Genomic DNA, 27,850 nt, shown 5'->3' with positions numbered 1-27,850 from the left:
CACATTCAGAAGCATGTGGACACACAGTCATAGATCAGACACACAGCTAAACAGAGAATTTCATCTCCAGTAAGTCTTTGAAAGCCCCTGAATCATTCCACGGTCTCACGTACACCGTCTTCTCAGTGGGCCTCTCTGCTCTCTGCAGGTGAAGTGTGACAATGTTAGAGATGTTACAGGTGGTTGGAATAATAATAAAATAAAGGCAGACTGTTTTACCTTTGTGACTGAAATACAGCAACTTATTAGCATCATTGTTACTGACATGAATTCAGGGGACAAACCACTCTTCTCTACAAGGTAGCTAGCCTACAGAAGGAGTATTTGATAGAAGTATTATTAAGGCTGTGAGGATCAATATGATACAATGTCAGACAGCGACTTTTAAGGCATAGTAATACAACTTCTTACTGTTCTTAAGTACAGCTGAAACTGATGTATACCGACAGTTTCAGAACAGTATTTTATAGGGAAATATTTTCATATCTTCACCTGATGTTCCTGTTGGACCTCTGCTCTAATTTGCCAGACTGATCATCCAATGCAAACTGCATTATGACTGTCGTTTAAGTCATATTACAAATAGTGAAGAAGAAAAGCAGCAGTTCCTTCTTGATGCAGACAACAATTGATTTTGTAATCCACAGATAAATTAACACCTTTTATAACAATGAGGACAAACAGCACACTGTCTTTTCAAATAGCAATTATGTTGGTCCTTGTAGTCAGGGGAAACAACCAACAGTGATTTTACTGCTGGTCTGTTCCTTCAAACATTCTAACACTCTGTTCTTGTTAGACAAAAAAACAAAACAAAAAAACAACAGAGAGATAGACACAGGAGTCATGAGGCACACGACACAAAGTGGAGACAAGATGGGAGAAAAGTAAATACTAGAAAAACTTATTTTTTTCAAGATTCTCAAAGTTATTTTTGCACTCAAAATAATGACTTCATCAGAGATTTTCTTTCCATTCACCTTATTAGCATCACTTCTCATAGTTTACAGCCCACTATGATTGCCATCCCATCACTCCCCATCACTCAAGACCACAAGCTTGTGGTCTACATTACTCCAAAATGACAGTATACAACTCCAGAGAGGTTCATTATCATAAGTGTTCAACTTGACCACATATAAAGAGAGGGGAGGCTGGATGGCGAGTCAAGTCCATCATGGGGTTGATATAATACAGTTAAGGTTGTGCCTACAAGCACAGAGTTGAAGTCAGTCAGGAATCAAGGTGCGATGGTCTGCCTCACAGTCTGGACTGCAGGGGCTTCAGGTACTTGTGGAAGGATTCATGGACCTGCAGTAGAAACAAGGTGTGGAGCGTTTGTTATAGAAAAGGTGATCACAGTGGTGAACATGTTCCTGTCCCAACGTTTTAGTTAATCAGTTTGAACATTAAATATCTTGTCTTTGTACTGTGCTTGATTGAATATAAGTCAAAAAGTTGTTGCAAATCATTGCATTCTGTTTTACACATGTGGGGTTGTACATCTTTTAGTTTGTTATGGACATCCTCTGATGCTGAGTGACTGTGTTTGGACACACATATGTCCCTTCAACCAACAAGAGTCTAGTGCTAGTTCAGTGCTGCTGCTAGAGCCAGTTCACAGTTGGTTTATCTTGAGATTTAGACATTACCAGTACAGTGATCACACTGACGTGGACTCAAGCAAGACATGACTGTATCATGACTGACCACAGTGTTTTCACTATATTTGGTAATCCATTACATTATGTGACCTGCAGTGTCAGAAGATGTACCCAGATCAGGCTGCTACTGACTTAAAATGCTGCTTATGCATTTACTCATTAGGATTAATCTTGTACTTTATTAAATGTATTTAATGAAACTCAGAATTTAATGAAACTCAGAAACTTTACTTAAGTAAAGGATCTGAGTACTTCCTCAAATGATGCAGGTAGCAAGACCTGGTGGGCAACCAAATACGATTTAACACTGCCCTGCGAAAACATGCCAGAGCAAACTTTCTAGATGTTATATGGATAAACTGACCATATATGGGGAATCTCATGATTACTCTTTTGCCAGAAAAAAAAATAAAAAAAATAAAAAAAATAAATAAAACTTCTTGTATTAATTATGTATTAACAGCTTTTAGCCTGGCTTAAAATCTCTGCCACATTGGTGGACATTTCCTTTTGGTTGCTCCTGATAATCCTGCCTCCAGACCCTGACATAGTGTGTCTTAATTGCTTGGCTCAGCAAAGAGCTGGTGCTGCCAGTTTGAAAACTTCAACAGGAATGTGTCTTTCTAGAAATCCGGTTACTCAAGATAATCTACGCATCTTGTTGTGAGCTGTAGAGACTACTTTTGTAGAGACTACTTTTCTTTCTGGAACTGCTTTAAATCTACCAGAACTACTTTATTTCTACCAGGAATAAGTAGTACAGCTCACAACAAGGAGCGTAGATTACCTTGAGTAACTGTGTTATGATTTTTGGAAAGAAACACTGGTTTTGAATTTATCAAATATATGTTTTGGTTCTTTGAGCAACACAAGCTGAGTGCCATTAAGTCCCATTATATTGGAGAGAAGGCAAACATCTCTATGACTGATATCTCCAAAACTCTGATAGTCACACCAAAAAAATCTAGATAGATAACAGCACTACAGGCCAGGCAGCAAATATTTATTTTTGATTTTAGGGTGACCTGTGCTTTTAACTCTTCTCCTCCCACCATATTAACCTGCTTCTCCCTCCAACAGATATAACACACAAATTGAGAAAGAAAGAAGATCTGATAATGCTCAAACTTGACTGAGAATTGTTTGTCACTGCTGTCACCGTCACACATTGTCAGTTTTACTTTTGATTGGTTGCCAAGCTTTGAAATGGCAGATTTTATCTTCCATGAGCCTGTCTGAGTGCAGACACCCAGGAAGAAGAGTAGAGAAATGGGTGTGCGAGAGTTGCATGCTGCAGATGAATGGACAGAGAAATATATACTGACGCCTCATCCCTAAAGCATTTTCTCTTTGTTTCTACTTGCTGGCTGTCAGTTGAACTATTGTTCATAAAGCTGATGGAAAGTTCACCACAGGCTTGAACGCACATGTCCCAAACTGGAGGAACCTTACAACAATAAGTCAAGTCTAGACTTCACTTAGAGATAAGATCATTTCCATGTCAAAATAAGGTTTTATAAAAAAACTACTTTTATGTGGTTATCTTAAATCAAAATTGGTTGCAAGTCTGTTTCACCCTGGATCCTTTTCCTGTTGCTGGCATTAATGTATGTTGTGGCCTGAAGCTGCTTGTATGAACATAATCTTTTTAACATAACAACAAAGCATTTTATCAGGCGCCGTTATTATCTGACTGACCTCTGTGGCGTTGAGGGGCGAGCGGCGAGCCCACTCGAACAAGTTCTCATAGACATTCCCATCGTATCGTCCAAGGACCGAATTCAGTATATTGTCATGGTGGTCAAAGGAATCTACCAGCGCCACGGCGTTGGGCCTCAGCTGGGACAGCAGCTCCTTGATTCGAGCAGAAACCTGCAGCACCTGCGGCACGCTGAGCAGTCCAGCCTGAAACAAAACAGATGGAGACGTGGATGAAAACTTGTGGATCTCACTGAGCTGAGACTGTGGGTCATCACTGCTACCCTTTTTTAATGTGACCCTTAGTTTTCAATTTTAACTATAAATTTGATCATTTTCTCGTTTTAACTGACAATTAATTACCTACTTTCTTTAATGTTTTACATAAAAAGTACACAGTCATTCACATATGTTTTGAAACCTGGAAAAAAAATCTAGTCTTTGAATAAATAATGAGTTATTAAAATTTAAAGGCAAACCATCTTATTCCTCTTTTATCCTTTCATTTTCCCTGTGATTACTCTACAATAGCCAGATCCTATTAGCAATGAAAGCTGAACAAACAGGAAAAAGTTGCGAGCATTTTGACCAGTGACAACACAAAAACATGAGTGCACTGATGAATTAATCAATAACACAGTATTTTTTTTTAACAAGAACATATAAAATCATCCTTAAAAAAATTATAATAAACCTGAAATAATAACAACACTGACAACATGGCACTTGTTTTCGTCTACATACGCCGCCATTTTGGATTTTTGATACAAACATTGAGCATAATTTAGAACATCGCATGACATAAGTACTTGACCCATCTCAGGCCACAACTGACAATTATTTTCTTCACCAATTAATCTGTCAATTAATATATTCTTATTAAATGATTAGTGGTTTGGTCTTTAAAATGGTAAAAACATTTGAGAAGCTGAATCAGAGAATTCTAACATTTTTTTTTATTAAAAAATGACGCTAAATGATTAATCTACGATCAAAGTACTTGGCAATTAATTTAACAACTGATTCATCGATTAATCGTTGCAAATCTAGACCCATCCCCCCACCAGTGTTTCTCAGTTCATCCATTTAATGCCTCCTCCCTCACAGCCTGTCAAAAGACCAGAACCACTTAGGGTTAAACAAAATGTTTTGACTTCAGTACAAGGATTAAATTTCATGTATCACTTTAAATTTGAAACTCAACTGATAAAAGTAGATCTAATTTGCTTAATTTAAACAGCGAAAAAAGACCCCAACCATCCAGGCACACACATCCAACATACAAAGAGCTCATTTTGTTCGCTCAGTGACAAAGAGGTCATTGAGGCTGTTTTTCATATGGAAGCAGACAGTGAAACTAACAGACCAACAGTATGGGGTGTATCAAATAACTGGTGCAGCTTCACACAATGTGTCTCCAACACCTGCAATAAGATGAACCACTGACTGTGGATCACATTATCTTTAGATGTTAGGACTCGTCTGACCTGTAAGAAGTCTCCAGAGGTCCTTGTGATGCCGTGCAGGGCGTAGAGCAGAGCCAGGGTGGACAACACAGAGTGTACCGCTGTGTCACCGATCTCCTCCAGCTTGCCAGTGAAGAGCTTCACTACAACGTAGTGACAGTGAGCCTGGAGACAAACAAACAAGAGGACATTTAAATGACGGAAAGAGACTCCAGAGTAACAAATGAGACAGAAAGAAACTGAAAAAAAAGATGAATTTACGTTGGATAAGTAATGGATAACACTGAAAGATTTTTCATTTCATGTAATATACTTTAAAGCTACTACAAGAAACTTGTAACTTTAATATGTCTTGTTTTGTCCACAGCAAAATTACATACAAATTACTCAAAAAAATAATAGTTGATGATTAATCTAATAATCGATTAATCATTGATTACTTGATTAATTGTTGCAGCTCTAGTGTTGCTTTTGGAGGCCATGTGGACAAAAGTGGTGGTATTTCCAAAAAAATAATCCACAAAATATAACATCAAAACTACAATGATCTAAATAAAAAGCTCCTTCTGCTTCTTTTTAACTGGCTCAAGTATGACTCACTGTAACTTTGTCTGGAAAAATGTAAACTCAGGCTCATTTCATCTGATCTGATGGAGAACCCAGCCCAGTGGTAGACATTAAGAATAACTATACAGAAACATGGATGTCTCGTTAACTTATGTAGGTCATATAGAGGCATTAAATATTGAGGACTCCATTATTAAAAGGTTGGCTGAGATGCTTTAGTCATGCTTTTCATGTCACACAGAGAACTGGACTTACATCTGAGGCTCTGACCAGGTCGATGGCACTGTTGTTCCAGGCGTCCTCCTGGCTCTTCCTGCGCTGCAACTCCTGCTGGATGTTCTTAGCTGCCATCTCCACGAGACTGCAAACACACACAAACACACATTTATCAGCCAAAGATGATGAGTTAAAAAACATCATTACACTTTATAACTCCCCGGCCTTTAAGGAGAAATATGGAATATATTTATGGCATTAAATCATAACATGACCATGATCTGTCATCAGAGATTATGGAAACAGGCTAAGTTTCCATTCTGGGCTGGAGTAACTGTTTTCGTGTGCCTGTTTCACATTTAATAGAGTTCAAATTAATGCTGTATGTTGGCTGAATGAGTTAGTGTCTGTTTATAAGTTGTAAGAAATCATTAATTATCCTTTTAGAAGGAGCAGATGTTTATAAAGGTTAAATTGAGCAAAATGTTAATGGAGTTTGGCAGGCAGTGGGACAGGCAGTCACGAAACTCAAACTCTGTATTTTCAGTATTTTGTTTTTGTGATAACAGGTTTAACTTTATATCAACAGAAAAATTAAGTTAAGTTAGAACCAGCTGATCAACTCGCCATTGTCAGAATATAATGTTGTGCTTGTCCTGTGCTTCATGTGTCCCTGCAGACAACCTGCCTGAGCTTCCAGGTCCAGGGACGAGGATTTAATAGGATTTCAACCTATTTAATAAACTGACTCTGTATCCAGCTCACTATTTGAACTTCAGTACTCATTTCTGAATGCTAGTGTTTTACATATTTCTCCTTTAACAACATGCCGACACATACTAATCTTCCACTTTGGGTTTTAATTGCAACAAAGGCTGTCTGTTATGGGTAAGTCTTTTCATCAATCGAATTTCAGTGTTTTAAATGAGATGTCTATATTAAGTAAGCCTCATCAGAAACACAGAAGAAATGACTAATAACACACAATTCTCCTTCGCCTTTTTTCCGTTTTATGTCTGAACTGGCAGGCTACACACTCTGTCGCCCTCCACCAGCCTGGCTCAGCCTCCGTTTGTGCTCGCCACACAGCCAACCCGGACTGCCAAATTAATTCAGTTGTGACTGAGCCTGACAGTATGCAGGGATGTGATCAGGGTGGCATATTGTGTCAGACAGGGAAAAGGACAAAGGAAGAAATATGGTCAGCAGCAGAGAACAGCAGATTTGGACTGAAACAAGCTGATGAGACCATCAGGGTGATAAACACTGACACAATGACACACACCGGCAAACACCTGAGATAAAAAAAAAAAATCATACAGTATATCAACATACAGTGTGTCAGCATCTATTTTCTAGTTTGAAACTTAAACACTCAGATTAAACTTAACTGCTTCAAAAAATTATGATACAAACTGTTTCATAACCTTGAAAATATGTCCAATGAAAATGTTGAAAATTAAATAAAAACACAGACCACAGTCCCAGCAGCTAGGTCATTTTCTCTACTGCTCTCATCACTTACATGGCAGCTCGTAGTTTATAGATCTCCACCAGGCTGCTCAGGTCGTTTATGTCCACCACGGTTGGTCTGGCAGTGACAGGCTGGGAATGGAGTCTACGAGGCTCTGCTTCATTCAGGTACGACACAATGCCACTCAGCTGCTGGCCTGCTTTAGCCTGCCGGTAGCTCTTCACCAGGTACCTGCATAGACAAAAGTTGTGGAAGCACAAAGGGGAGAGTTAAATAATGATGGAAACATAAAAAATAAGGGAGCATGAGCTAGTTAGTGAACTATTTAAAATCCTGAAAACCAGTCTTTCTAAAAACCTGAAACCCCGGCCAGAGATAACTGACATCACGACAGTGGTGATCAGCTTGACTTGTTAACCAAAGCTCTCTCCTTCAGGCTCTGGGTACATTCACATAAAAAGGGGCGTTTGACACATCATTTGACTCTTCTTATGCATTCAGTGGAGTGATGACGTGATGCCTCTTTCAGTCAAGATGAACAAGGCATTATAATGGAGAGCTAAGTAGAACATAAAAAATATATCATAGAAAAAGCAACACTGTTGTTGCAAATAAGGCAAGATAGAGGGGAAAGCTGGCAGAATATGACTTATTGACCTGAGGGGCTCTTAAAACTTGATGTTTATTTATATTGTGACAACTGCAGATTAAACAATTAAACTTGATACAGCTGAATCAAGGTATAGGTTACTATATATGTTGTATTTAAACATGATACTTGGCTCTGACACTGTCCCATAATGAAGGACACATGGAAATCTCTTTAGTTTAAGTAAGATGAAATATAATGTATTTGTTTGGCCATCAAGTTTAATGTCAACACTGTTCCTCCAGAACTGCACAGACCATGTTTAACTCTACATATTTCAATGTCATTCTGCCCTGTTGTGATCTTTTTCTGTGCCAACACATAATCCAAGGCTGTTTCATATATCATTCCTAGTCACAACACACTTTGGCCTTCGTGCGTACACACTACGCCTTATTGAACATGTCCTGAACTCTCTGGACTACCTTTCAGAAAAAAACAAAAAACAAAATGGCAGGTTTTGAAACTGAATAGCCAGCTTTTGCAGTTTCGATAACACAAAACCCCAACAGCTATCATTTAGAGATATAAATGTGTGTTTATTTTTGCTGTGTGAAGGGTGTGGATGTGTCTGCTGCATTTGTGGTGTGATAGGGCTGCTGAGTGGGTGCATGTTTGTGTCTGTATTTGTCTCAGCCTCGCTCTTGTTCTATTTAAGTGTTTGACAAACATGACGGGTTGAAAAGCTAAATCTTCAGCGTGAGAACTATGTTATTACAAGTTTCAGCGTAACAGCTTCAAGTAAAAGCAAATTAAAACATTAAAATCCTTTCTACTGCTACACTCTAACAACAGACTAAAAATAGCAGCGAGCAGACTCTGTGTTTGTGTCAGAATTGGGTGGAGAGTTTGGTCCTGGTGAGGTGTCACATTTGTGGTCATGCATTCTGTGCCACAGGTTACCTTGCAGTCTGAAGCATCATGACTGTGTTCTCTCCCTCGTAGGTGCATGTGGGGCTGAACTGGACGTAAATGTCAGGAAGGGCACTGCTGCGAGAGTAGCCGTGGCCACCGCATGACATACGGCACACCTCGATGGCAGCGTTGGCTTCCCACGTGGTGAAGGCCTTCAGACCAGCAGACAGGGCATGGAGCTATAGAATGGAGGACAAGAAGGATGAAAATACTTTCATGTGAGCCTAAACATGATTTGAAATAATAACAAACAAATAAATCAATAGAAATAGTAACTATTTAGAAAAATATAAACATCAACCAACAAAAAAATCTTATACTGTTACTCAGACACAACATAAAACTGAAAAATAGAGGATGAGGAAGCTGGTATGTTGTGTAAAACATAAATATGAACAGAATGTAAGTTTAATCCTCAGGCAGCACTGCATTATAAACTGCATTAAAAACCCACATCATTGTATAAATAATACTACATGGACTCAGAACACAAGTTTGTCTCGGCATCTACAAATGTAAGTTAAGACTCTACCATGTAAAGAGAAAGACATATATCAACAACATGCAGAAACACTGCAGACTTCTCTGGACCCGAGTTCATCTGAGATGGACTGAAGCAAAGTGGAAAAGTGTGCTGTGGTCTGATGAGTCCACATTTCACTAATCATGGACGTCATGTCCTCCAGGCTAAAGAGGAAAAGGACCATCCAGATTGTTACCAGCACTGACTTCAAAAAGGGGTGTGCCCATGGCATCATGGGTAATTGTCACATCTGTGAAGGCCCCATTAATACTGAAAGGTATAAACAAGTTTTGGAGTAACACATGCTGCCATCCAGATGACGTCTTTTTCTGAGACGTCTCTGCTTATTTCAGCAGGACAATGCTGAGACACATTGTGGACGTGTTTCAACAGTGTAAAAGAGTTCAGGTACTAGACTGACCTGTCTGCAGTCCAGACCTGTCTCCCATTGAAAATGTGTGGTGCATTATGAAGCACAAAATACAACAACAGAGACCTCGGACTGTTGAGGACCTGAAGTCATTTATCAAGCAGGAAAGAGAAAGAATTTCACTTTGAAAACATCAATAATTAGTGTCCTCAGTTCAAACACTGACTGAGTGTTATTAACAGATAAGATGATGTATCACAGTGGTAAACATGCCCTTGTCCCAACTTTTTTTTGGCTACAAATTCAGAATGAGTGTAAATTTCTAAGAAATGATGAAGCTGAATCCATTTGAACACTAAACATCTTGTCTTTGTACTGTATTCAATTGAATATAGGTCAAAACAGATTTGCAAATCATTGCATTCTGGTTTTATTTACATTTTACAAAACATCCCAAATTTTCTGGAATTGGGATTTTACAAGTGTTGTGCATACATAACAAATAATGCTGTAAATATTAAATATTAAATATGTAAATATTAGTTATCAGTGTTTTCTAACAGTGTACTGGCCCGTTTTCTGAAAAAAAAAAAGATCTACAGACTTGACTAAAATATGAAAGAAAGTCAGCGATGGCCATGGCATATATTCATTGTGTTGTATACTGGTATAGAAGTCGTTAGCTCAACAAAATGGTGTTAGCAACAGAAAATAGTAAAGAGAGTGTAATCAGACACAGACAGCTCGTCTGCTGTCACACTCTGTCCAAGATGGCACTGATGTCAGTAAACAAGCCTACCTGGACTTTAAATAAACTGGGTTTTCTTGCACCACACACTCACCACACATCTCATCAAACTAGCTACAAAGACCGAGGCCAGTCTACAACCCAGTCAGTCAATATGCATCATCATCATCATCATCATCAGTCATCATCAAGCGTAGATCACATGCAACATGTGTGTGTCTGTACCTCGGGCAGCTCACTGAAGTCTCCTTCGTGGATGTCGCCACTGATGCGGTGGTACGTTTGTTTCATGTACTGGCCAACAAAAGTGAAGGCATAGGCCGCGGCCAGCAGAGGGAACAGCTTGTACTGCTGCGTCTGGTAGTCAAGGATCTGGGGCTCTGGCTCTCTGTGGAGCACAAACACACAGGTTTGATGTTTTTTAATTGAGAAAACTTCATTCGTCAATCTGACTTTCACCATGGGACTTTTACAGCATGACTTTCAAACTGTTTTCTGAAAATAATCAACTATACAGAAAGACAAGTACACCATTCAAAATCAAGCTGACTTTATAAAACCATCAAAACCAGACAAAAGGGAAAAAAGAAACAAAAAGGGGGAAAAGAAAAATCAAAATCACACATAGGTGAGAGATTAGGGGCAGACTGCGATAAAAATCTTTACATCTTTCATCAACTTTGTGTAATGTTTACACTCAAGAAATAAATTACAAAATAAAATAACCAGGCTTTATGATATTAGAGTACTGGACACATTTGGCCCAGTATGACTGGAATCTACTTACTTGCAGCTTTAAAGAAAATGTCAGCTTTTCTATAAATAAATATCCATAATAATTTCAATAAATTCTGGTAACAAAGGTGGGTCTGGCTATAACCATTTATTTAATATGGCTTTCTTACTTGCAGCCAAAATTATTTTAAATAAATACTTGCATCTTCTTCAAGTCATGTTTTTAGGTAACTGGCCTAAGTATAAAATACATAAAAGCTGAATGGAATCTTAATATTAAGCACAGTCTCTATTACCATCCTGACAAAGGGAATGAATTACATTGTAGCCATAAGCTTTCAGTGTCTAAAGGTTTTACTTCTCTTTAACAGATAATGAGATGGTAAAATGACAAAATCATGAGAAAACCAGTGCTATTTCCATGGATTTACTCCATAAAGCTAGCTCTCAACTTGGCATCAGTAAAATCTTATCTTGAACCCTGTCACTTGGTTGTGCATGCATGACCTTAAGCATGTCTTTGTTGTTACTTGCAGCTGTGCTTCATGTGTTTGTTTGTACTGACTGACCCCGGCCTGATTTCAGACTGGCGACGAACAGCACTGTATCGGATGGCGATGGTGCAGGACTTGGCGAGGGCCCGTGCTGACTCGCCTACGATCATGGAGCGGATGAACACCATGGTGCCGTAGGTAAGCTTGGCACTTGGTGGCTTCATGTAGGTTCCATCTGGCTCCACCTAGTGGAGAGACAGAATCAGAGCCTCAGGTCCCACTCTAAATGCAATGAATACAAACAGGAGGATTGTACCTTCATGAGTGTTGCAATGTTGATTTTTTGTTGAGGTGTTATGACTTGTATATGTGATGGATTTTTTTTATACTGTCAATATTTCTCTGATTCAGGACACGGTTGTGTTTCCCTCACTGTGGCTACTGACTGTCCTGCTTTGTTTGATTTTCTTTATTCAGATTTTTCCAGTATACACAAGATTTACTGATACTGAAGACACTGCAATTGGATTAAAAAAATGTGGGTGTGTAAATTCTGATGACTAAGGCCACACGTAGGTGTGTTACTTATCCTGCATTAAACATCAGCTCTGTAAATCTTAAGAGTTTTATTTCTATGACACATAACTTGTGAATGCAACAACCCTTCCCTATTTGGTCAACAAAACACAGCAGTGCAGATCATTCATTAGCACCCGACAGTGTCATTTCATCCAATAAAGAGCATTTAATCATGACCAATAAAGCTGCTCTTTCACTATAAAGGTCAGTTGATTTTAAGCTATTACGGTATATATGTAAAAACTATCAGGTTTTTTTTTATTGTGTTCTGTAGTTTTAGCAGTGACTTGCACACACAGGGCGATAATTTGCTCTTAGCTGATAATTAGCCTGATCAGCCATTGTCAGTAATAAATACACACATTTGTATGCCATTAAACCAAAGACAGTAACTAACAGCACCTTCTTGCACTCTCCAGGGGAAATATTACCACATAACTCTAGACACACAATCAAAGGCATCATATGTTGACAGTCTTCTTGTCAATTCTGCATCCATTAATCCACAAAAATAAACTGTACTTCTGTACAAACTTTACATTTTGGATTTTGTTTCCTCTAATCACTACCAGCCCCCATTGGTCAGCTGTGCTATTTTAGTCGGAGAAGACCATGGGAATGAGAGACTAAAGGGTTCAAAACTTGAAGGGACAGTTTTTAGTCCACAAAACACTGCTGGAGTTTCACAGGAAAACAGCGCTGCACTATCTCCCAAACAATGGAAGTTATCAAAATAGTTTCTGATTAATTTAATAATTAAATAATCAATTAATTGTTGCAGCTCTAGAGTCGACTATCATATCAAATCATGTCCCATTACCTTGGCGTATTTCATCAGCATGTTCTCCCGTGGGATTCGTACATTCTCCAGTTTCAGGAAGCCGTTGTCAACTTCATCAAAGCCAAACTTGGGGCCGATATCTCCAACCACAATGCCTAAGAGACACAGAGGAGAAGACAGAGGGGTGAGCAGGAGCGTGAAAAAGACAAACACCACAAACACCATGTCCAGAGAGACGTCACAGATGGTGGTTACCTGGCAGGGGCACATGTGTGCTCATGTCACGGATGGGCACGATGAATGCGTGCAGACCGTGGCATTTTCCCTGTGTGTACAGCTGGGCTAGTACTATGGCATGGTTTGATGTCTTTCCAACTAGAAAGAGAGAGCGGCAGGGTTAAAACAAGTTTGTTCTGAATGTTAATGAGGTTTTCTCAGCCTGAAATAAAGAAAAAAATCATTACATTGTATTCCTTTGCTACACTCACAGCAATGATAATGCTAGATCCAAGATTCTTAAACTATGGTACTAATACCACTGGTGGTAGCTCCCTCTAGTGGTACACTGAGAAATCTCCTAAAAAATTACAAATAAAAAATATACAATCAAAATACTAAAAAAATTCAAATGAAAATACTTTAACTGTGAGCTCACTGAAATGTAATTTAGAATAAGTCTTTTCTTCCCTGTAGTATTTTAAAAAAGTCAAAATATCAATCTGCTACATCGTCACATTCATACACAAAGCGTACACGTACATCATCCATGATTAGCTAGAAAGTGAACTGTGATGTGAACAGTCAACAGTCAACAATAAATAAACTTCTCAGGAATAAACCTGCCTCTTACGTGACCTGTCCACAGCTGAACAGGGGAGGTCTATGCTACATCAGGGCTAATGTACAGTGAGCAGGTCGTTATTGTGAAATAAAAACTGATGGAGCGGAGGGGTCTTAAATCATCCTGAAGGGGTTTAATACATGGTTATTCACCAATAAATAAATAAATAAATATTTATGTAACAAAAAATATTTATTTTAAAATGATTTTATGGCTTTATTTCACAATAGTGACTTGCTCACTGTACATTATCCTGCTTGTTACATGGTTATGTACCAAAATTGACACAAAATACTAGTTTTAAAATGATTTTAGTGATATTACAATGATTTCTTTGTTCCTCTTGAGTATATGATCAGAACTGTATCCATAGCAACACTCTGCCATACAGAAATGGCAGACCTTAGAATGCTGTCATCGATCATTATCAGAATATAGTATTTAAAAAAGCCATGTAATCATTTATTTTAACATTTGTCATAATGGTCGTACTTATAGAGCCAAATATTTTCTGAGTTGGTACACCATGTAAACAGTTTAAGAAACACTGTACCAGACCAATTCAAGGCTGCAAAATGACGTGGTCTGAATACCGCAGAGACGTGACGGTACTTACGTCCTCCAGGCCACCATTTGATGGAGCTGACTGTGGGGCTGTTCAAGACAAACTCCTGTGTGGCGGGGTCATATGTGGCTGTGGTCTCCAGCCCTCTGAGGTGAGTGCCTACAGAGACACAACAAATCAAAGCCCACAAGCACAAACACACACACAATACACACATGTACAGTACACTGATGAAAAGCAACAATAAATGATTACTCAGCATCAGCAGTGAGACATTAAGACATGAATCTGTCAAGCATGTTTACAACTGCCATTACTAAGCACAAAACATAAAACACTAAAGGAACAGTTCACCACAAAATCAAAATACATATGTTCCCCCTGGCCTGTAGTGCTGTTTATCCATCTAGATATTTTGATGTGAGCTGCAGAGTTTTAGAAATATCAACTGTAGAGATGCCTGCCTTCTCTACAATATAATGGGACTAGATGGCAATCAACACGTGGTGCTCAAAGCACCAAACAAACAAACAAACAAACAAACAAAAAAAAAAACATCCCAAAAGATTTACTAAAAGAAAGAAGTTAGTCAAGATAATTCACACAGCTTATTGCGAGCATTTCATGTAGGAATCTTTCTAGCAGAAAAAAAGTAGTTCCAGTAGATTCTACCACAGAAAGGAAGTATTTCCTACATGTAACTGCTCAGAAGAAGGTCTGTTGATTATCTTAAGTAATATTATTCCTATTACACTGGAGAGAAGGCAGACGTCTATACAGCTGATACCTCAAAAACTGTGTGATTCACTCCCAAAAACAAATCTAGATGGATAAATAGCACTACAGACTAGAGGTAAAATATGTATTTTTGATTTTGATGTGAACTGACCCTTTAACATTAAAATGCCATGAACTGATAATTAATCCATCACACACAAACAATAATACTTTAACAACAATCATTCAAGCAAAAAAGATCAAAACAGCAAAACATCAAACAGGATGATTTTTGGCCCTTGACACTTTGAAACATGGATAAATACATATCTGAACACTTTTCAGTGAAAAAATACAATGGATGAAGGCTTTGTAGGTGTTTGACAGATCTAAAAACATATGGAACCACCATATTCTAACAACATTCAAATCATGCTGTATCTACGACATGTCAACTGTGTGATGGCCACGGGATTTGCATCTAACATGGTGTGTGTGTAGTGGTTTTCATAAGCTGTTTTAAGTCTGAATGACCTTTTCAAACTGGAATGTGACAAAGGTCAGTAAGAAGGAAAGAGAGGTAGTTTGTCTTTGAGTGCTCTCTGGTGGTCAGGGAGCTGAACTCAGAGGGATTCCAGAGGTTTGGACATGAAAATATAATTTTGTATAAACATTATGTCATATTTTCATTGATTTGACAATCAGTTCCTTTTTTTGACAATTGGTCAACTGACACCAGTGGTCAGAGGGCCTGTAAACAAGGTCAACCACAGCAACTATTATTACAGTGGATATTTTGGTTGCATTCACCATCATGTTAACATGAAGCAGCTTAGATAATGAAGTTAGACTTGGGATTTGTTTACAACCTGTCTACTCAGTTGTGTAGCTTTGCCTACTCAACTGAATTGTTTCTGACCAAAATGAACATTTGCTTCAGCTAAAGCATGAAAACTCACATAATATTAAAAATGTTATCCTGCTCTGGTTTTGCATTAATCCTCCTGTTATCTTCAAATTTAAAAACTTCAATTTGCCAGCAATTTAAGCCTCCAGGGTAACTTGATACCCAAGTCTACGTCTCAGGCACAGAATGTCTATTTAGTGATAACCTCAGTACAAACACAAAGTCAAGATGACTTTTGAACATTTTCTGTTTTGATTACATGTCTAGTGTTGGAGACTGAGACAGAGCAGAGCGGGAACAGGGGAGGAGGGAGCTGTAACAAAACCTCAGTGGGGGAAAACTTCTGTTTAGAGGTCATTTTCAACTGACAGAGAGCGTGCGGACAAAAGATTTAGAAAGCTGCAGAGTGAGTATTTTCTGTATGTTTACCCCCATATTTCCCCTCCCACACAACATGGGAAGGTAATGATTTGTCATAATCAATATAACCAATGATGATCCTAACCAATTCAAATTATAATGTCTGTTCTGTGCACCATTTCTTCAGTCTCACAGTTTTCCTATTGTTTGGGGCTGCAACAATTAATCAAATAATCAATTATTAAATCAATCAGATTTAAACGATTAATCTGTTTGAGTATTTAAAAAAAAGGAAAAATTCTCTGATTCCAGCTGCTTATATGTAAATATTTTCTGCTTTATTTACTTTTCTAGAACAATAATTTGAATAGCTTTGGTTTGTGGACAAAACAAGACATTTGAGGACGTCATCTCAGGCTTTGCGAACCACTGATCAACATTTGAAAATAAACAACAAACAAAATATATTGTTAGTTACAGCCCTATTGCAGACAAAAGCAGCCATTTCCAGTTTAAAGTGTTTGTACTTCATTAATTGTTTCACACAATTAATGTGCTGCTAGAATTATTCAAAAAAACCTAAATTGAGAAAAGAAAAAGATGTGCCTTTTCTATTTTATGAATTATTAATGATCAGACCAGATGAACATATAATTTTATGTTTTCAATTTAAATTAGGAAAAGTAGTTTAATACAAAGCATATATTGATGTCAGTTATTTATATAGACACTGAACACAGACTGAGGTGACACTGACTCCAAAGATAACAGGAGGGTTAAAGTACAAGCTGTGTAAATACTATCTTTACTAGGCAATGGCAGTGATAAAGCAACCAAGTAATCCCTGTATTGTCAAGCCTACACAAGCCTGACAATTTGGGCTGTCTTTTCATTTTACCGTGGCCCATCTCAGTCTGAGCGTAGGTGCCGATGATCTTGAGGTTCCAGGCGGGCATGAAGAAACGGTCCATTTGCTCTGGGGTGGCCTGGTTGAGCAGTGTGGGCAGGAACATCCCCAGGTGGAGATCCAAGGGCTCAGGCCTGTCTGGGTGCACACAGCTAGGCCACGCAGCACGGAGGGGGGGGCGCAAAACGGAAAGAAAAGCAGGCGGTAATGAAGAAAAAGGCAAGGAGAGAGATGGAGAAGGTAAACCCACGGAAGTGCAGATGGATGAGGGGGGAATGGTGGATAAAGGATTTTTAAAGATCCAAATGAGGGAACATTGATGTGGTAAAGGCAGCAAAGATATAAAGACAGAGGTTGAGTGAGGAAGCAGTAAGGATGGAAGTGACAAAAACAAAGACCTTGTGAGCATATCATGCATATTGGAATGGCTGATTTGACTCCATGAGATCCCATTAAATCTGTCTTCAAAAGCTGCATCATTAAAGTTCCCCAGCCAAAAGTTAGTAATAATAATAACAATTAGGCCTGGGCAATCTAGCCAAAAAACAATAGTGAAGTTTCATATTGGTCAACTGGATAATTATTGATTGTGTAAGTTGTGACTGATTATATGTTGTGTACTACAAAGGGTGGAAGTGGCTTAAGGTTTCTTGTATTATATTGCAACAATATTACAGGGATGATTATTAGTGCTTTCACAAATTGTGAGATTATTTTATAAATAATCATCAGTAAAGTGGATATATTGCCTAAGTGAGTAAAGGCAAATAATAGATCAGCTGGAACAGTCTGGTAAATTCTCAAAATGACATCACTTAACTGTAATGCAGCCTTTAAAACCAGGAAAAGACAACACTACTGACATATCACGATATAACCATATCCAAAAACTATCACGATATCTAGTGTCATATCACAATACAATATAATATCATTATATTGCCCAGTCCTAATAATAACAACAACGATAATAATAATAATAATAATAATAATAATAATAATAATAATAATAATAATAATAATAATAATAATAATAATGAAGAAATTATAAATTAAACAAATAATAAATAAATCTAGTCAACTCAAGTTCCAAGTTTATAGTCTAATGGTTCCCAGCCTGTTTTCCTTAAGGGACCCCGTTTCTATCATTATGTAAACTGATTACCCCTGACTGAAGTGACATATTTCATTGATATTTTATATTATACTCAATCCATAACAACAACAGAACAGAACAGCTATTAACCCGACCAGAGGAATAATGGAATAACTGCAAAAAATTTGTGTAAAATGAGTAATTAGGATACATTTTAAGCAGATTATTTTCTGTGAATACTGCATCAAAGACTTTTTGTCATATTTTTATCAACATTTTATTGTAAGTATTATGTATTTTCTTTTTTTTGTAACAGTAATACACAGTTACTAGGCTTTTTTTGAAGTAATTTAGTGTTTTCTTCTCTGCAGCAGTGACAGAAGGTTCTCTGAATACAGCTTGTAATGAGGTCTTCACTGTTATCCTGTGAGTTTATATCTTAAACAATAATTCAAAAACAACTATTCAGTTTTGTTTTGTTTTTAACAGAACTGAATGGAATATTGAAACACAGGGCTATTGTGAATATATGTATTTACACCCTTTAAAATCAAGAAGGCACTGTGACCCACTACAAAGCTTTGGCGACCCCTAGTGGGGCTGGGAACCAGTGTTATAGCCCACACAATTAATGTATTAATCAAGATAAATGAAAAATAATTAACGATTAATCAATGATAGAAACAATCATTAGTTGAAGCCCTAGAAAAGTTGTCATGGGCATCAATGATACTCTAGGACTTTGGCTCAGTGTTGGCTGAAAACAAACCTGCCCAAACACAGGTCAACAAAGTGTTTGTCAAAGACAGGCTCATCAGCTCTAAAACAATCCATGTGGCTCTGCACAGATGAAATGCAAATTCATAATAACATCCACTTGGCTTTGTCACAGCAAGGCCACAAACAATAGCTGGCTTGGCCTACATTCACCACAGATTTGTCGGCCTCTCAGATTACAAAGAGACATTCAGAAACTCAAACTCAGCCTCACTGACCATGAATCCTGCTGCACACATTGTAGCTTCTCTTACTTTTGATGTACGAACCAGAACAAAACTTGTTGTGATCAGCTTCTGTCTACGCTAGTTAATAATTCACACAACAGCAGAACTTGTATTCTTCACCATATGCTCACTCAAAATGTCAACAAACCTAAGACACCCTCGAGAAGCATGACTTTATAAATTACCAGTTTGATTTACTTAAAAAAACAGCTAAAAAAAAAGTTCATTATTGCAAAAAGAAGAAATGTAATTAAGATATGGGAATCAAAATCACACCAAAGTTTATCATTACATAAAGGTGAGAATAAGAGTGAGAGAGTTGTGAGTAGGAAAGCAGTAGAACTCCCTAATGTTGATGGGAATACGTTTTGGAGCAGATGAGACAAAACTCATTTTAGTTGAAGATGCTACACTGCTACAAAAAAGCTGAGAAAACCTTTTGAGTTTTGAGCCCAATTCAAATTCTCAAGTTTTGAAAAAGTTTCACCAACTACTGATGTTTTGTTGAGATAATTTACTTTTCTTCTTTAATAATTAAAATATATATATAGAGTAAATAAAGTAAATGTTAATATTTTAATATTGTCACACTATTTAATTTTTCAGACACTAAAAAAAAAACAAATCAGGTTCTCAGTGCACTGTGACTGTTTTTCCCCCCTAAAACTCAAAGATTCAAGTTTTTCTAAAGAAGAAAAGTAAATTATTTCAACTAAAAAATTATAGGTCAGCAAAACTTTTAAAGTTCATTTCAAAACTTAAGTTTGAGTTGGGCTCAAACTCAAAAACTATTGTTGAGACAACTTAAATTTAAATAGTGTTAATAGTGCAGCTACATCTACATGCAGTAAACTGCTCACAAATTACCATTCTTGTTAGAACAAAATATCATGTGTGAGCTCTACTGTCAGGACACACATGCAGCTACTTTTGAGTTTTCTACATGATTTGGATCTGTCAAACACATACAAGAATTCACCAGAACTACAGGGCGTCTTTTCCAGCAAATGCCAATTTGTGCTATTTAAACAGCACAGCACAATGGAGCTGTGTCTGAGGGCCTGAGACAACAAGTAAATAAGTGAAGGACAAAGTCCAGGACTAACCGTGACCCATCTCAGTTTGGGCATACGTGCCCATGGCCTTGAAGGACTCTGCCAGAGGTAACCATTTCTTGGACTGCTCAGGGTCACACTGGGCATACAGGGTCGGGATGAACATGACATAGTGTAGCCCCAAGGCCTCGTGAAAGGGGCCTTTAGCTATACTGCATGAAGGGAAAGTATATACACAACTCAAGTTCAGACTTGCTGTTTCTCCAACTGTGATGCATGCTAACTGATATGATCATTTATTATTAGGACTGGATGAAATGGCACAGTTTCTTTAGCTTTCAGGGCTTCTTTCTGGTAAATGATCAAATTACTATTGATGCTGATGCTGCCCACCCACCCTACCATCACTCACTCACAGGAACAAAGCACACTCAAAGTTTGCACAATCTCAGAAAAAAATGTAAAACTAATCTAAAATAAAAAATACCCATTTTCCCTTCACCTGTAGTGTTATTTATCCATCTAGATAGTTTTGGTGTGAGCTGCAGAGTTTTGGAGATATCAGCTGTAAAGGAGTCTGCCTTCTCTACAGTAAAACAGGACTAAATGTCACTCAGCTTGTGGTGCTAAAAGTAGGGCTGCAACAAATGATTATTTTCATACTTGAGCAATCTCTTGATTATTTCTCAATGAACTGATTAGTTTACAAAATGGTGAAAAATATCAATCGGTGTTTCCAAAAGCCCAGAATGACGTCTTCAGATGTCTTGTTTTGTCCACAACCCAAAGATATTCAGTTCACTGTCAGAGAGGAGTAAAGAAACCAGAAAGTATTCACATTCATGAAGATGAAATCAGAAAGTTTTGACTTTTTTTTGTCTGAGAAAATTACTCAAATCAATTAAACAATTATCAAAATAGTTGGTGATAATTTTAATAAACAACAAATTGTTGCAGCTCTGGCCCAAAGCACCAAATTATTATCATTTCCAGAAACCATGACCTGCTTACTGGAGATAATTCACAGACCTTGGTGTGCACAGTTTCATGTAGGAACTACTTTCTCTCCAGTAGAAAGAAAGTAGTTCCAGTAGATTCTACTGCAGAAAGAAAGTAGCTCCTACATGAAACTGTTCACAACAAGGTCTGTGGATTATCTTCAGTAAGCAGGTCATTGTTTCTGGAAAGAGACACTGACTTTGAATTTTTCAAATTTAACTTTTAGTTTTTTGGAAACAGTGATTGACATTTCTCACAATTTTCTGACATCTTTTAGACCAAACAACTATACCATTAATTGAGACGATTACTCAACCATGAAAATATTCATTTGTTGCAGTCCTACTTTGAGCAGCTCAAGGTGAGTGTCATTTAGTTCCATTATATTGTAGAGAAGGCAGACACCTTTACAGCTGATATCTCTAAAACTCTGCAACTCGCACCAAAACTATCTAGATGGATAAATAACACAACAGACCAGGGGGAAAATATGGACTTTGAATTTTGGTGTGAACTCTACCTTTACAATGAGAATTTAGTCAGTCATCATATACTGTATATCCAAACAGTGAAAGCATTTTAGGAACGTGTGCACTCAAAGTCTTGTTGCACTGTATCACAGAGATAAACTGATATTGTCAACAAATGACAGAATTCCTTGAGAGGACAGACTTTTAAATTGTATTACGTTACATAACACACATGTGAGCTCTCTGCAATGAAGGCAGAGAGCTCACACACCCTTTGACACAGTTTTAATGTCACAATGAACTTTGCTCCAACTGACTTTGTCAGCTGAAGGGCCACATTCATGTTTATATTTATATTAATTTCTAACCTATCCTGTTGTCTAGTTATTTGATACAGTTACAGGACAGTTGTGTCATAGACAGACAAAGATAGGTCATAATTAAAAATAGAATTGTGAGGATGAAGCATTATACATCTGCTCTAACAGTCCACTGTTAATGACTGTGCTTATATCATGGGTCAGAATCTATACCATGACATCCTGTGGTATCTCAGTGGAACACTGCTCATGTCATTTTGCATACTGCACATCGGTCAACGGACAATTCAAGTATAATATTTGAATAGTGGCATAAAGCACAGGCAGGGTGTGGTGGCATTACAGCCAAATTGTGTAATATGTCTACTACATATATTATGGCTATGTGTAAATTAGAAATTCTGATCCTGACAGACGTCATAATCAGTATCTTCACATTACAAACATGCAGTCAGTAAGTATAAAACTCATACTGTGTTTGTCAACTTACACATGTAATTATGGACAACAGCATGTTATTATTCATCACTTCTTTTTTCAGTCCCTCCAGGACTTCGTGGGCTGTTTTTGTAATTGTTGTGGCTGAAAATGCCTGATTTCATGGCAGCTTTTCTAAAAGAAAAAATTGCAATGCGTGTTGCAACTTTTTTAGGCATTTTTTGCAATGAAATTGTGAGAGCAAGTGAAAATTGCAAAAGAAAGTTGCAATTTTGTTTTGTAGAATTAATTAAATGCAAGACAAGACAACTGAGATGAGTTGTTCCAGAGAGAACGAACCCGCACTCTGTTCTGAGTGTTCTCAGTAACCTCACCAAAGAGAATCACGATTACTTAAACCCTAACAAAATATGCTTTATTTGTAGATGGGGGCACAAAAGTATACCTTGATGAATTGATTACTTTTTTGTATTTATGATGTAGGCTTCCATTTATTCAATAATGTAATACTTACAATGTAAATGTATCCATATTTGCTCACTTTCAAATGTAACCTGCAATATTTGCGAATGTAACATATAGAAAATTGTTTGTAATTTGTATATTTGTATTTACCCATTCAAACATTTTGGGGATACATTTGTTTGTTAATATACAGAGTGTTTTTATTTTTATTTTTTGTACTCTGGTTTGAATATTGCAGTGTGTTTAATAACCCATTGATAATTTTGTCCCTTTTTCTTTGCATGTGGGGAAGGTGTCCCTTTTTAAGACAGCTTCTCATTAATACAAACTGTCTGATGAAAGTCTTGTTACAAAATGTTGCAAACAAATGTTGCAAGTTGGACAGTGACAGAATCCTTTTGTAACTTTTTGGTCTAGTCGCTGCTGTCTTAGACACCTGCCTCATCCAATAGATGTGTGAAGTGTCCCTTTGTTCTAGGACACAAAATTACAAAAGAAAAGTGAACAGAGCATTGTAAATAATACATCTAGTAAATAAAGAAAAAAAACATTGAGTTGGTTCATTGAGATGTACATTTGATGTTCGGGGACTCATAGAAAGCAAAGACGATTGGTGAAATTTGTGTAAAAGTCGCAGAGTTCGAACTAAATTACGTTGTCACACAGAATTCATACAGATTAGTTAAAGATCGCAACTTCCTGGAGGGACTGTATTAAATCTGAAGGTGAGCATACATACTTATAAATGACCACCATCACACATATAATTTATTATTTTCTGATATTTTTGAGCCACTCCTTGTGTTCCTGAGTCATTTAATCACCTCCATGTTTATTTATCTCTCCTACCCACAGATTGCACAGTGCACTGCTCTGCCTCAGCCTTACAATCACATGCACCTATCTGAGTCTACAGTACATGAACCTCTTGACTGTTGACTCCATTACCACATACTTCTTATAGCAGTAGATCTCCTCTGGGTCTGCGATGCCGTACTCTCTGAGCTTCAGAATCATTTGGGCACTTTTTCTCACAGCCTGGTCATAGCGCTCACTGCGGGACAGGAAGTTTCGGTCCTCCTCCTTGAAGTCCGGGTCGCTGAGAACCATTGACTCTGCAGAGGATAGTGGAAATGAAATCAGACATGCATGTTTTGGTCTATACAGCTGTTGTGGCCTATGTAACTGGAAGTCAAACCAAAACCTAATTACTAACTATAGGTGAGTGGGGTCATTTGTGTACCCACGTGAAAAGATTTGAAAATGTGCATGTGCAAAAGAAAATAAGTCTGTAGATTATTAAAGCTTAGGTGTCGACCAATTATTAGATTTGATATGCAACATTTTTGCAACTATCGAAATCTGTTTTTTTTAATTTGACTGCTGATAAGATACATTTCAGTGGAAAAATTTGAGTGCGAAGATATACTAGTTTTGTTTATTTTTACTTTCTTTACTTTATAAAATGTTGGGTTATTTTAACTTAAAGAAACGCTGCTGGCAGCTCCCGGCACTTTTTATTTTAAGTCAATGTTCAAAATTTTAATTCAACAAACGCTTAAAGGCAAATTTTGTGCTAGAGTTTGTGTTATTCTAAATATAGACACCAAGATTAAATTTTTTTCTGCAAACATTTAATGGTTCCAACTATTATCAGTTTCCTTGATTATTAATCATCTGTATTGGCCCTGAAAAAACAAAACAAAAACACCACCAACAACAAAAAAACAAACTGTATACTGTAATATTGGTCGACCCTATAATGATGTGACTACCACGGCTCCAGCCAGTTTCCCAACATTCTTAGGAAACCTCATGCCGAACAAGCTGTGAGAACCTTAACTTTGAATAGTGATAAGAAAAATTAAATTTATACAGCATAATCTTTGAAAATATAATTTCTTCTAATTTTACTGATTTTTAGAACTGCAATGATGACTAAATTAATAAATAAGTCATTTTCTAAGAAAAAACCCTGAAAATTCTCTGGTTAAAGCTTTAAATAATATGATTATTCAGGGGTGCTGTTGTTCATCTGAAATTGCAAATGGATTTTGGGCTGTTCAACCAGTCAGACAAAACAACATTTGTCATCTTTTTTACCTTTTTTGACATCTTTTAGTTAAAATGATTGATGGAGAAAACATTAAGCAGATTAATTAATGTACAAACAAAGCATGCTGATTTAACAATGTATACAGACATGGAAAGACATGAGATATATATGAATAAGCTTCTTCTAACACATGCATGTATATAATGCATTTGCACACTTAGGACATCAAACAAAGGCTAAAGTCAAGTGTCATGTTGTTGTCCATCCCAGTTTTTGAAAGTCCAAGGTGATGTCTTTAAATGCCTTGTTTTATAATTTTAAAACACAAAGATTTAGCTTGATATATAATTGTAAATCTCCACATTTAAGAGGTCAAAAACAGCATTTTCTGCCATTTTTGCATGAAATATTACTTCAGTGATTAATAAATCAAAATATTGTATTAGCTAAATTCTTTTTCACCACTTGTAGGCGATCCTTTTATTTTTCAGACCTGATATTGCGATTATTTTGACAGATATTTCAATATGATTCATGATTAGAGGGAATGACTATTTTTATGTTATAATTTTAATTTTCACAGAATAAAACATGATGATGTGACATTTGTTAGAGTTTGCATCAAACAAACATGCTCACATCTGGAGAACATGATGTGTAGGCCAAGACATCTATGCAGCTCTACACTAATTCATTATAATGTGGTTTTATCACAAGTTATCAAAAAACACTGCATTCTGATATACATGTATTTAGTTGCAATTGGAAATATTCATCTCCCCTCACCTGAAAAGGTAATTTGGTGACGTGTATAGAGCTAAATGAAAACAAACATCAACAATTCTTGGTAAACACAGAAATAATAATAGTTATTGATACATTCAAGCAATTTCAGTAACATAAGTTGACATCATTTGAGTTTAAATGAAAAACATCTAGTTCTTTAGACAAATTCCCAGATATTTCCCTGCTCAAACACACCTGATTCAGATGATCATGAAGCCTCTGCCTGATAACGAGCTGATCATGTGAATCAGGTGTGTTTGAGCAGGGAAACATTTAAAACATGCAGGGAAGTGAGCTCTGAGGACCAGGATAGGGGGAACACTGCTCAGAACTTGGCAGAGCATCTTTTTTGCTTTGATAACCTCTAATAAACAGTTCCAGTAAGTGCTGACAAGCTTCTGACACCTTTCTCATGGAATCAAGACGCTGAGGCCTCTTGACAAAACTTTGGGCTTTCCCTCACAGCCAGACATGTTTGCTGCTGTGCCATGTTTCAAACTTCTGTACGATACTTCTATCAGTGTCTCTTGGAATGTGCAAGGTCATGGAAATCTTTTTGTATCATGCCCTTTTGGTGGTCTTTATATAAACACACCACAGCTGAAGGAAATTAAAGGTGGTTATTGAGTTCCCATCAGGTTAACCAATTTTGAGAACCATATTTTGGCCATATAGACGTTAAGCAGATTTGTCCAATAAGTAATATCATACAGAGGTTGACATGGCAGTATTAACACAATATCCTGCTACTCCAAAATACAATATAATCCATTTTCTTTGTTCATTTGCTGATAAAGACTTACCTGAAAACAAAATCTAGCTCTGCAAAAAAGTTTAAAGCTGTGAATCCTTACTTTCTTTGGGAGGTTGAATATTTCTAATTGCAACATACATACATATGTACTGGGTTCAAGTACTTTTAAATTTATACTTAATATTTATTTAGTTTAATATTTTAATATTAAATCAAACTTACAGTATTTGCTGTAGAGCTGCAACGATTAACTGAATAATTGCCTGCCAGCCATTCTGACTGATTAATTAATTTGAGCAATTTTTTAAGAAAAAATAGTCAAAATTGTCTGGTTCCAGCTCATTAACTGTGAGTATTTTATGGTTTCCCTCCTCCTCTTTGATTACAAACTAAATACCTTTGGGATGGGGCAAAATAAGACATCTGTGGATGCCATCTTTGGTTTTGAGAAACACTGATCTCGATTTTTCACCATGTGCTGACATTCTACGGACCAACTAATAACTGATTAATCAAAACAATCAACAGATTACTGGATGATGAAAATAATCGTTAGCTGCAGCCCTAATTTTGCTCTCGACTGTCTGTATTCTGCCTGAACGGGCTAGAAGTAAATAAGTAACCAGTCTCTTAAGTATGAACAAGCATACTGTGAAGGCAGGCAACGCTAACTGTTGGTAAATGTTAACTGCCATCTTGTAGCTAGTAACATAACTAACTTTAGAAATACCACTGTAAACGGACTTTAAGTAAGATAATCGTCTAAATAAAGTCAAAATTGGGCTCAACTCAGAACAACTAGCTACAGCAGAACGGTACCCTGCGGCCACGGACAGCAAACCTGCTAACAGATCTATAGCCAACAGCCGATGAAAGCATAGTTTGGTTAGCTCATTTATCTCCAGTGTGTACTCTTTTCTTAGCAAATATAACCATTATTATTATCATCATCATATCAAGTTCTAAGTCTCGACACTAACGAGCACAATAACTTCTTTCTGGCAAAGAAAACATGTCAAACTCACCTATCTCTCGCCTTCTTTTAGTCTTTTCTGGGCCTCCGTCCAAAATGTAGGTCAGTTTCTCGACGTCAAAAGTGGCGTTTTGCCGTTCTTTGACAATATCAGGATTCATGACTGTTTCTGACTGAAAACAATAGTTATAGTGAAAAAGTATGATGCGAGTTGTGTTGTATAACCTCTCACAACCTCAACCTGCTCCCACTGACGGC

General features: G+C 37.2%; 1 protein-coding gene across 2 annotated transcripts; it reads right to left on the bottom strand.

The window, feature by feature from the left end:
• Nucleotides 1-400: 400 nt before the first annotated feature.
• Nucleotides 401-27,850, bottom strand: acox1 (acyl-CoA oxidase 1, palmitoyl). Of its 2 annotated transcripts, none has more exons than XM_084716227.1 (14): nucleotides 27,645-27,850; nucleotides 23,979-24,138; nucleotides 20,383-20,543; nucleotides 14,337-14,444; nucleotides 13,135-13,254; nucleotides 12,919-13,034; nucleotides 11,595-11,764; nucleotides 10,516-10,678; nucleotides 8,638-8,828; nucleotides 7,137-7,316; nucleotides 5,651-5,756; nucleotides 4,850-4,993; nucleotides 3,363-3,569; nucleotides 401-1,311 (listed from the first exon to the last, which is right to left on the bottom strand). In XM_084716227.1, the coding sequence occupies exons 1-14, from the start codon at nucleotides 27,751-27,753 to the stop codon at nucleotides 1,261-1,263; spliced, it is 1,986 nt and encodes a 661-aa protein (XP_084572353.1). In that variant the 5' UTR covers nucleotides 27,754-27,850; the 3' UTR covers nucleotides 401-1,260. The 2 variants fall into 2 exon arrangements, with proteins under 2 accessions (XP_084572353.1, XP_084572352.1); XM_084716226.1 differs by lacking the exon at nucleotides 20,383-20,543 and adding an exon at nucleotides 17,168-17,328 and having other exon boundaries at nucleotides 27,645-27,849.

Source organism: Lutjanus erythropterus, chromosome 3 (assembly GCF_056507025.1).
Source record: "Lutjanus erythropterus isolate fLutEry1 chromosome 3, fLutEry1.hap2, whole genome shotgun sequence".
In the NCBI taxonomy this organism is placed as follows: Eukaryota; Metazoa; Chordata; class Actinopteri; order Lutjaniformes; family Lutjanidae; genus Lutjanus; species Lutjanus erythropterus.
This window is presented reverse-complemented; position numbering and strand designations above follow the sequence as displayed.